The 11,481-nt window shown below is 48.0% G+C and overlaps 2 protein-coding genes across 2 annotated transcripts in view; both read left to right on the top strand.

The window, feature by feature from the left end:
* Positions 1–11,481, top strand: part of ANAPC1 (anaphase promoting complex subunit 1) — a 274,849-nt gene that overhangs the window by 124,489 nt on the left and 138,879 nt on the right. The window lies entirely within an intron of this gene.
* On the top strand, positions 432–8,441 carry GZF1 (GDNF inducible zinc finger protein 1). Its single transcript, XM_065739480.1, has 6 exons — positions 432–449; positions 2,405–3,771; positions 5,308–5,402; positions 5,983–6,150; positions 7,128–7,285; positions 7,831–8,441. The coding sequence occupies exons 2-6, from the start codon at positions 2,426–2,428 to the stop codon at positions 8,185–8,187; spliced, it is 2,124 nt and encodes a 707-aa protein (XP_065595552.1). The 5' UTR covers positions 432–449; positions 2,405–2,425; the 3' UTR covers positions 8,188–8,441.

Genomic DNA, 11,481 nt, shown 5'->3' with positions numbered 1-11,481 from the left:
GCAGGAAGCCGTGCGGGCAGGGGAGCTATTGGGGCCGGGTGGGCTTTAGCTCCGCGTACGACTCCGTTTTTTCACCGAGTTGTGACCGCGTCGTGCGGTATCTCTTTAGGAAAGCGCATGCGGATGTACGTATGCGCAGGTGCGGTGCTGTCACGGTGCGTCACCGCGGCTTTTGTAATAAAGATGCGCTCTCCCGTCGCCGTGCTCTCTCGGGAGTGACGCGGACAGATCCGTCGGGGACGAACCGCGGCGAGGCGGCGCGGGCGCATGCGCGGGTTTGCAGCGTGCTTGGGTAGCGGCGGCTGTCGCGCCGGATGACGTCACCTCCGCCGCGACGGCGGCCGGGGCGGAGCTAGCTCGGCAGCACTTCCGGCCGCAGCCCGGGCCGTGAGGAGCGGCGCGGCCGGGCCGGGCCTGAGCCCCAAGCGCTGCCCCGCGCCGCGGCTGAGGTGGGTTCCGGGCCCTCGGGTGGGGCTCTCCTCGTGGGACTCTGGGTCTGGGGGTGGCCCCTTCCGGGCGCGGGCGGCCCGTGGGCACGGCAGGCCTGGGGGCGGGTGGGACTCGCTCCACGCAGTCCTCTGGGGCCCCGTTTCCTGCTGGGCACCGCGCTTATCTGCGTGTGACCGCAGCTTTCGGTGTGTGCTCCAGCGGTAGTGCGTGGGTCGCTGGGAAGTAGCACGATAAGCAGTTGAAAAAAAAAACAAAAAAAAACCAACGTATACCTCGTATCGAGGTATAAAAGTGAAGTTGAGATACCGTTAGTTATTTCTGATAAAACGCTCAATGAGTCTTTGTTCGACGTACCTCTAAAATGCTGAGTGCCGATGGGCCGAATGGCAAGCAGGGAGGAGGAAATGCCGGGGGAAGTACGGAGAAGAGGAAGTGTTTGTCATCGTCCATGATCATTGAGCCGGTCCTTCTGTCGGGTGCCTGTTATGCTCAGAGCTGGCACAAGTGCACGAGCTGAGTCTTTGCTTTCCTTATCTTCTGAGTATCGTGGGGTTTGGGTGTAATTAATGCAAGGTGGTAACAAAGTTTTTCACGTAGTTAGTGTGACTATTTAAATCTTACATGCGTCAAGCTAAGGGCTCGAAGGCGAGGAAATGTGAAGGGTTTGGTTCTGAGGAGACCGCCGGAGTAAGGATGGAGGTTTGGGTGCCAGAGGTGCCTGTGTTCCCTCATCTGCCACTTACCTGTTGTATGATACCAGGGAGACCATTTCACTTGCTTCTATTATTACGATTTTATTTAATTCTTGCCATTTGGGCTACTAATAATCTCCTGCATATTTCGTAGCTCTCAGTTTTACAGCACCAACATTAGGGCTTCTTGAAAATATTCCCTCCAAACTGTTGTAGCAGAATATTGTATTGAGCTGTGAGTCTGTTTTTTGTTTTGTATGGACCAGTGTTTGTGCAGAGGAAAGAGCATCTCTGTCTGGTGCAGTCGGTATTGTTCTTATATCTCTTTATGAATAAATATGGCTTTATTGCCATTTTATATTAATACAAATTTTGTTGCATTTAAACACTTTTTTTTCTGATTTTCTATTTATAAGTAAGATTTCTAGCGTCCTTTGTATAAAATACTAACTCTGCTGTCCCTGAAGTTGGTCAGAGAAACTTCAGAGTGCTGTTTGCAGGAGGAGAGACAATGTTCAGATACAGAGTGAGTGCTTTCACAGGTACTAGGGACACAGTAAAAGTCAGTGCGTTGCAGGGGAAGACATTACTGAAAGCGCCTCAAAGCCTCAAGGTTTTTTTTTTTCTTTGTTTTGAGAACTTAAAACATTAGTTGGAAATAAAACCTTACCTGAATGATACTGGAAATCATGCAGCTACATGTGGGTACTCAAAACTTAGGGGTTCTGTGTTTAATTTGAGTGGTGAATTGCTTTATAGATGAAACAGCATTGGGGAAGCTTTCTTGTTTCTTGAGTTTATGTAGTCATAACTGAGGATGGTGGTTAACTTAAACTTTCCTTTCTCTTACTGCCTGACTGGGAGGAGAGCAACTGCTTAATTCCACATGCCTTCATAGTAACTTTTCTTTTGATCTCCCTCTGTTTGTTTTGTCCCTGTTAATCTTTGTCACAGTCTCTAGTGTTTCAGGTGAGATTACAGTTGAGATTTAAAAGCAAATTAACTTCAGAGAAATGTGTGTTACCGACAGTGTGCTTTTAGATATTACCACTTAGGCTGACACTTCTGGAATGCTGTCTGCGCTCCTAGCCAGACTTTTCACAGTGCTCCTTTGAGAGCGTGGTCACTTTCAGCTTCAGCACACGAAGTGCTGAAATCTGACGTGAAGCACTCTCAGAAATCTGGACGTGACTTTTGGCTGCTGCTATCTTTGGGTTTTATCAGCCTTCGTGCAAACAGCTAATGTGCAGTGTTGTTAACAGCTTTTTGCAGAGAGAAGAAAGATGGAAAGTAATGCAGTTCTACTGGAATCCAAGTCCTCTCCCATCAACCTGCTGAATGAAATGCACCAGCTGCGTCTGCTGGGCCACCTCTGTGACGTGACAGTCAGCGTGGAGTACCAGGGTGTCAGAGCAGAGTTTGTGGCACACAAGGCTGTATTGGCAGCAACAAGCAAATTTTTCAAGGAGGTCTTCCTTAACGAGAAGAGCATGGATGGCCCGAGAACCAATGTGTTCCTGAACGAGGTCCAGGTTGCTGATTTTGCTTCGTTTCTTGAGTTTGTCTATACTGCAAAGGTAGAAGTGGAAGAAGACAGAGTACAGCGTATGCTAGAAATAGCTGAGAAGCTGAAGTGCTTGGACCTCTCAGAAACCTGCTTTCAGTTAAAGAAGCAGATGCTTGAATCGGTGCTGCTGGAGCTGCAGAATTTCTCTGAGTCACAGAACTCCGAGGAAGAGAGCACAACCCAACCAAGCAGTTTGCTCGAGTCTAAAGCAGCTGCTGTGGCAGAACCCGAGCAGACAGACTGTCCTCTGGATCCTGCATGTTCCCCAGGTGGCAGGCCCAGGAATGGACTGTCTCTTGAGGTGCCAGCTACCAAACCAAAAGAGAAAGCGGACAAAAAGAAGGAAATGATGAAACCTCCTTATGCCAAAATCAGAAGGGCAAGCGGGAGACTGGCTGGGAGGAAAGTATTTGTGGAAATCCCAAAGAAGAAATACACAAGACGGCTGAGAGAGCAGCAGAAGAATGCAGAGGTTGCTGTCGAAGAGGACAGTTATCCACAGGACCAGGACATGTGTGATGCAGAGAGGGAGGAGGAGCAAGCGGAAGGCAACATCAAACCCGAAAGCGAGGAGTGCGATGGCAGCTTTGAATCGGAAGAAAAGGTGAAAAAATCCGAAGAGGACAAAAAGAAACGGGGCAGTAACTTCAAGTGCACCACGTGTGAGAAGGAATTCCTGTACGAGAAAAGTTTTCTCAAGCACATCAAACACAGCCACGGCATCGCAGCCGAAATCGTGTATCGGTGTGAAACCTGCAGTCAGACCTTTGCCAACCGGTGCAACCTAAAAAGCCATCAGCGCCATGTCCACAGCAGCGAGCGCCACTTCCCTTGTGAACTCTGCGGTAAGAAGTTCAAGAGGAAGAAGGACGTCAAGAGGCACATTCTCCAGGTTCATGAGGGTGGTGGGGAGCGTCATCAGTGCCAGCAGTGTGGAAAGGGGTTGAGCTCCAAAACTGCCTTGAGGCTCCATGAAAGGACGCATACAGGCGACAAGCCTTATGGGTGCACAGAGTGTGAGGCTAAATTTTCTCAGCCTTCTGCACTTAAAACACACATGAGGTATGAACTGACTTAACTGGCCTTGTTAGATTCTGGGGGGAGAAGCAGAATCCCCTGGATCACATCTTGAGCCTTCCAGTGAAGTGGGGGTGGAAAACGTGACTGACTGGAAAACTTCAGTATCTCTTTGTTGCGTGGCTTTTCTCCTCCTTTTCTGGTTAAGGGAGTTCTGTCATTTGCGTTCAGCCAAGGGGAGAGGTGCGTGGGCACACCTCTCTGTGGGACACTGACGTGAGGAAAGCAACCCTGTGATGAATTATTGTGCCATTAGGGCTATCAGTACTTCAGCTAATTTGATGCCCTTTTCTATTTGATAGCAAAATGTTACGCAGTAAGTGTGAAAATGAAAAGACACAGCTGTGTATTGAGTTGAAGAACGCCAGGAATGGGTGCTAAGCGTAGCAAGCAGCTGAAATTTGCTCAGGAGCAGGCGGGTATGTCAGTGTGTGCAAGTGAGTGAGGCAGAACAGTGAAGAGAGAGGTGTAGGCTCAAAGGTGGAGGTACGAATGCACAGTCTTGGAAGTTCAAAGGAGAGACTCTTTAGCGAGGCTCTTGGTTTTTAAGGGCTTTATCACCGACTCTTGAAAGCATTGGGTTTACTCCCAGTGGTAGGAAGCAAATCCAGAAGCAGACTTCTTCAGCCAGACTGCCCTGTGCTGTAATTACTGATGCAGCTGTATGGAAACTCTTCTTCCGTCGTGTGTCCTAACCACAAGTAATTGCTTTCTGCTGCTCACAAATAGCGTTCTGACATAACCAGAGTTTCTCCACCATGAGCAAGGCTGCTGAACGCTAGGAACTAAGTGCTGTCCTCAGTGTGGACCGTGGCAGTCTGCAGTGAGAGTATTTCATCTTGTACATTTGTTACGTCTAAGGCAGCGTTCCTGCAAGACTACTCAGACTGATCAGGTCTTAGAGGTGTGTGAGGTGAAGATCTAAGCTGTAGGAAGCTGGTACAGGCAAGACTTGTGTAAGCTACCCCTCCTGTGCACAGCCTTCCCCATCTGGTCATGCTGCTGGCTTGGGGTGACAGGAATTAAATTGCCCACACAAGTGGAATGTTGCTGTTCTGCTCCTCGATGCCGTGTGTGTCCCACTGTAGCTCTTTCTACCCCATGGCCCTGCAGGAGCAGCGTGGCAGAAAAAGCATCACTCGTGTTCTGTGTGCAATATTGTGTTGGGAGGTCCAGCAATGGGGCTTCACTCGGGGTCTCAGGCTGGTGATGTTTTTCTTTCAGTCTCTTAACCTGCATGTAAGGTTTTTCCGCCTTATTCAATTTCTAACTTTAAAATTGTGGTTTTTTACCCTAAAAAAATACAATAATAAATCCTGGATCTGAGCCTTGATCACGCAGCACAATAAGATGAGGGCAGCACTACAGAAAGCACAGTTGGGCCCAGCTAAAGGTGTTTGCAAAAGGTGGTGAAGTCTCATGCAGGCACGCAGTCGCTGTTCCCACAGTGAAGACAACTCGCAGCGTGCTCCGAAGGAAAGTAGCAGACCTTGGTATTTCAATGTTCCTTTCTCATTTCAGAATCCATACTGGTGAAAAGCCTTTTGTCTGTGATGAGTGTGGTGCCAGGTTCACTCAGAATCACATGCTTATATATCACAAAAGATGTCACACAGGTAAGGCTCACTTCTGTGGCGTGCTGCACCTAGGAGGCGGCCTGCTGTGAAACCAGGAGGTCTTACCATCCCTCAGAAGCCAAATGCTATTTTGCAGCTTTGGATATAACGTTTAGATGTTGTCATCCTAAGGTGGAATTTTTCTGAGAAAGGTTCTTACAGGCAATCAGTGGGAGGAGCAGAAGGATCTTATGAAGGAGGAAGGAAGCTCCCACTCAGTCAGGATCAGTATGGATTGAGGCTGTGGGTGTTTAGCAATGTCCATAGGTCTCTCAGTCATCCATAAAGGGTCTGGCTAACTCCTGAAAAAAAAAAAAAAAGGCTTTCTCAGAACTGTTAGCCCAAGTTATCTTGGTGCTTTAGTGCACTTGTAGATGGCTGTGGTTGGCCTTGTGCTTAGCATGGTTCGTGCAGGTTTCTCTTCGGAAGCTCAGTGCTTTATGCAGAGATCCCTGCTGTCACTTTAGTCCCTGCTGAGGTTGTGGTTTATTTGCATGCAGTAGCTTTCTCTTCTTGAGCGTGATATGCAGTAGCATTCTCAGATACTACTTTGGCTTAATTCTGTTCACCTTTGCTGCAGGGGAAAGACCTTTTATGTGTGAAACGTGTGGGAAGAGCTTTGCCTCTAAGGAGTACCTGAAGCACCACAACAGAATCCATACGGGTTCCAAGCCCTTTAAATGTGAAGTTTGCTTCAGAACATTTGCACAGAGGAATTCACTTTACCAGCACATAAAAGTTCACACAGGTAGGAGGTGCTCTTTTTTTCTTGCTGTTTGAAGCAAACCATCACGATTTAAAGTCTTTGCTCTCAAAGTTGCTTAGTTCATTTCTTGGATTTCCCATTGATTGAATTTCTGTTCTTGATCTGTGATGCAGTGTGTTTCCTTTCATTTCCTTTCTCCTAATGCTTCCCTGTATTTCTTACTGCTCTTACAGCAGATATCTAAAATATTTCCAGGATCAGATGTTGTTAGTAATGCAGCTGTGTTACGTGAAGTTCATTAGAGGCCAGAGTACCATGTCTGTTTTAGTTCTTAACAGAGCCCTGCAGAGAGCCGGTTCCTTCTTGTCTGTTTGTCCACCTTTCATGCTTGGAGTCTTTCCTGCTTGGATTTTCTCTTCAGTCTGTTTTATTCCCACCTACTTCTCTACAGGCACTGCAGTACTGACTTCAAGTGGTGCCAGTGTTGTCACGTAAGCTCAATTTAGAATTGGAAGGAAGAGAGCGCAGTCATTTTTGCTCTTGGCAGCGTTAGCATTTCTACCCCTTTTATATTTTCTCTTACCCTGCCTGTCAGGGTAGAAGAACAGAATTCTGTTTTCTGCTCAGCACTGGCTCTAAATTTCATCCCTCCTATGGAATCACACTTGCTTTCTCTTTTCTTCCCTGCTCTCTTGAGCTCCACATTATTCAGCAATACCTCTGGTTGCAATTTGCTCGTGTTACCTTGGACCTGTGGTGCATACCGTGCTTTCCTACCCAGTGCCACCCTACAGGGAGCAGCCTTGCCAGCATTCTCCATGCTAACAAACTGTTGTTCGGCTGCTCCTGCACCGTGTGCCATGTGTGGCGTCGCCGTAGTGGGAGCAGTGGCCACGAGCCTGGCAATGCTGACACAAACACATTCCTGTTCCACAGTATCATCTCTGTGGTGAAGAACAGGAGCTAACAGAGCTTACCCAGTGAGTAACACGCCTGGTACACGTGTGCTCTGCTTCCAGGTGAACGGCCCTATTGCTGCGACCAGTGTGGGAAGCAGTTCACGCAGCTCAACGCGCTGCAGCGGCACCATCGCATCCACACCGGCGAGAAGCCGTTCATGTGCAGCGCGTGCGGACGGACCTTCACTGACAAGTCCACCCTGCGGCGGCACACCTCGGTGAGAGCCTCTCGTGCCATGCTGCCTGGTGGCCCTGCTGCCTCCGTCTGCGGCCACGTGCTGATGTGTGTCAGCTTTGCCATCCATGTGTGGCTTTGGTGTTGCTTTGTGATTTTAGAACGTCGCCCTCTCTCTGTCATGCTGTTGAAAATTCTCAAGTGGTTTCAGTCTATGGCAGAGCTGGTTTTAGGCCATTACTGCAGGGCCAGGTGGGTCACACCCTGCACGCTGTTCAGTCAGACTTGTTCTGTAACCTCAGAGTACGGTCTCTATGCAGCCTGGAAGCGATAGCAGAATTCGTTTCCAGGGCCAGGCTTTCTGCTGGATGCTTCCCAGAAGCGGCCAAACCTCAGCAGGGCCTCAGTTTAGTACCTTAGTGCATACTGACCAAGCCTAGGGATAGTTCTAGGGAGAAGCCTAGGGAGGATGAAAGGGAAGACTTTGTTTTTGACCTGAGTCGGACGTGAGTTGGGTTCAGGCTTCTGCCTGCCACCGTCACACGCCCAGCCTTCTGACTTGGTTGGTTGGTTTGCTTGTTCTTTCAGATCCATGATAAAAACACCCCATGGAAGTCCTTCCTTGTCATTGTTGAAGGAGCATCTAAGAACGATGAAAGTCACAAAACAGAGCTCCCAGATGAAGAATATGACGTGTCACCTAAAATGCCAGAGAAGCTGCTGTCTTTCTCTGAGAATGGCCACTATCAGAGCTTCACTGCTGTCCCAGGGGGTGTGACTGCACTGCATGGCAGCAGTTCTGCAACGGGCACAGACTGTAAGTCAGATGGGACTCCGGGACCCCAGGGAGCCCTGATAGCTACCACTCTAAGTGAGCTGACAGTACTGCATCCACAGACAGACTGCATTCAGCCACAGCTTCACGCCTTGGTGAATATGGAGTAATTTGGTGTCACAAATCCAGTTCAAGCTGCACGCTTTGTATAGTCATTTGACTTTGCCAGTAACCTGCTGAGGGAAGTAGGAGAAGCAATGAAAAGGAAGCAGAGCTAGACATGAATGACATGCACTGGATTGCCAGAATTTCCTCCAAAATGTAGTTCTCTGCAAGGGAGAATAATACCAAATCCAGTTTGACTTCATCAGCTGAGGAAAGGTTATTTCCTGCACATAAAAGGTTGGAGGTGGGTGCAGTTCAGCTAGGCTCTAAAGAAGGTACACGTTTGATTTGATGACACCTGTACAATCGAGAGAAACTGCTGTGTTTCTCAGCCCACTAGTGTAGATAAATAAATCTGTATTTTCTCAAGTGGAAATCCTTTCTAGCAGGTTTGCTAATTTGCATTTCAGGAAACGTTGGTTAGTCTCTGCTTTTGCCTATTTGCCAAGCAGTGAGCCAGCTCGCTCCCTGAGAGTGAGAGAGGGGGAGCAAGCTTTGGAAAGAGCTGAAGTTTCATTCCAGGAACTGTGATGCTCTGGTTGCTCCATAGGCGAGTGGAAGCCAAGTGCTGTGTCTGTGCAGGTGGCAGTGCTGTTGTCACTTTGCAGTAAGACTTGGTGCAGTCTGGATGCTTGTATTCAACCAGCCTTTGTGTAAGCTGGAGCAGCTGGAGGGTACAGCTTGGCAGGTAGTAGAGCAGACAGCTTCCTGATACTTCCCTGCTGAATTGTAGCTAAGCACTTTTCTGCTGGTCCAGATACGTCAGCAGTGTTCTCTTCTCCACTGTCCCATAAGCATTGCTGTTCCACAGGCCTCCTCTTAAATTAAGTAGAACTCTGGTGAGAATAGTTAATTACTATTTTGCTGACAAGCTGCTGCAGCTCATTCCACTAGTAGAAGTCTCCTGAGGTCATCTCAGTTGCACATGGGAGGCAGTCAGCCTTCTTCCTGACTGATAGCATAGGAAGATGCAGACAAGCAGCCCAGCATGTTTTTCACTTCAGGTATCTAGGCCTTTATTTCCCAGATGCTGAATACCTGGACTGTGGTAGAAACTGACTGGCAGTTTTTAGGCTAAGACCTGTTTAATTTTTCCTGTGATAGGTGTTATGGGGCAGAAATTAAAAACACAAGTGATTAAATCGAGCTGCCCTTCAAAGGCTTTTCCTGATGACTAAAATTTAGCAGCAGCAATTTCATTTTCAATAAGGAAAGTGACAAGGTGAGCACAGGGACTAAGGGCCGTAAGATTTGTGTTCAGCCCCCCCTCTAAAACTTCACAGAGCCTGCTCCAGCACCCACAGCATTTGGGTCCCACTGCCACCAGCCATCGTAAGAATCACGCGTGGGCATTTCTCACAAGGATGGTGAGCTCCTTCCTGAAGTATCTCCTCCCCCGGGAGCATATCCCCTTGTTCTCTTCCATCGTGTCCAGTAGCTGGGAAAGCCTGGGAGTCACTGCCCAGGGTAAGCATGCTGGGTGTTTCCTGCAGCTCTAACACAGAAGCTGAACTGAAATGGAAACGTTGCTTTGTTTGAACCTCCCTGGAATACTGGGGAGGAGTAATAACTGTCCTTGTGCCTTTGAAATGGGTGCCAACTGACGACTCTGGGGTGACTGTTTTTTGGAAGCAGCAATGAATCAAAAGCAATTTGCCCCTATCGTTAACCAACCCTTCCACATTAGGACCAGATTCCCAGTGCCAACATGTTAAAAATGTGGAGCTCATCTAATTTTACTTCCCTGTTTCTCTTTGCTTTAATATTGTGTTTCCACAGAAACATCTGAAGCAGTGAGAAAAACTGAAAGATTGCATTAGTGTAAAGGTAAGCACAATCGAGCCAGGTTAGGGCTTACTCTAAGGCTTAGGGGTTGGCAAAGCAATAAAGATATCCAGGCTGTGGCACAGAGCTATTTTTGAACCTTAAAGGGATGTCTGATGTGCTCCCATAGAACCATAAGTTAATCTAGAGAAAGGGATTGTAGGTTGTTTTTTGTTTTTTAAAGAGAACATTCCACGAGCTTATATTTGAAATATTTATTCAAGCACCACATCCTGTGGAAACTCTCTACTCCCAGTGACCAATGTAAAGAGGCTGTAGATATATTTAAGTCAATCTGAGCATTAGTACGTGTAGCCGGGGAAGCTTTTGTACTCCACACACAGACAAACTGAGTTACCTGGATCGACCATTCCTATTAAAAGGCTGAAATACTGTGACAGACCTTCCCCTGCCTCGTTCATCGTATCCACTGTTTCTGTGCCCCCAGCATCACACCTCAGCTGCTCCCCACGGGCTGAAGGCAGCCCTGTGCATTTTCCCATAAAGAACATGGATCGCTCTGTACGGTCAGGATTTTCACTTTATTAATGTACAGATTCACACAAGACATCATATTCTTGCTAAGGCCATTTCATTAATGAGTTTTCATAGTATGTGTTAGTGGGGGGAGGGGGGGAAGACAGCAGAGTGGCAGACTGTCATTTTAAAACTGCCAACAATTTGCAACTGCTACACTGGAGGTCATGCTGTAGCCTACTGATACAGAACTAAGAGTTGTATTTGAATGATAATTACTCCAGAGCACAGTAACAGACTGCATAACCCCACGGGTACTTCTGGTCCACCAGCAGCAAAAGCATCCTATCACAGCTGTGCACAATACTGACCATTGGAAAAACGAACCAAAAAAAGGCATCAAACACTCACGTGTGTGTGACATTAACAGAAAAAGAACCTCCCCTCAGCAGGGGAAAAAAGGTGCTGGAGCCAAGTCAAGACAAACCCCTCCAGAGGACGTGCCTATGCTTAGCAGAGAAGCAGATTAAATCAGGGAAGCTAAGCAGCAGTTCAACCTTCAGGCCCTCTCGTACAAAATGACACCATACCTGCAGCCAATCCAACTTCTGCTCTAGGATTCTCTCCCTGCCTGCCACGCTCGCTGCGTCCTACGTGCAGTAATGATGGCCTTAGAAACAGCTGAGAAGTGGGGAGATGGAAGCTGTGCAGGAGACACTCAGCCTGACAAGCCAGTGATGTTCTACTCCAATAAATATCTAGATTAAAAACAACAAAGAGCAGTGAAAGCCAGGAGGGGAGCAGACCCAATCCCTACAGCGAGAGAAACGAAGGGCAGAGTCCAAACTGCAGCAGTGCCCACCAGAGCTGCCACAAACAGCACTGCTGCCAAACGAAGCAGCTACGTTTCCATTCTTAGCCTATCACTCCACTGCAGAGAAATGCCAAGTGACAACTACTGACAGATTGCACAGGCTCCCAGTTCCCTCAGTACACAC

The sequence above is a fragment of the Cyrtonyx montezumae genome, unplaced genomic scaffold (genome assembly GCF_038088225.1).
Source record: "Cyrtonyx montezumae isolate F1298 unplaced genomic scaffold, pur_monq_1.0 scaffold_24, whole genome shotgun sequence".
In the NCBI taxonomy this organism is placed as follows: domain Eukaryota; kingdom Metazoa; phylum Chordata; class Aves; order Galliformes; family Odontophoridae; genus Cyrtonyx; species Cyrtonyx montezumae.
This window is presented reverse-complemented; position numbering and strand designations above follow the sequence as displayed.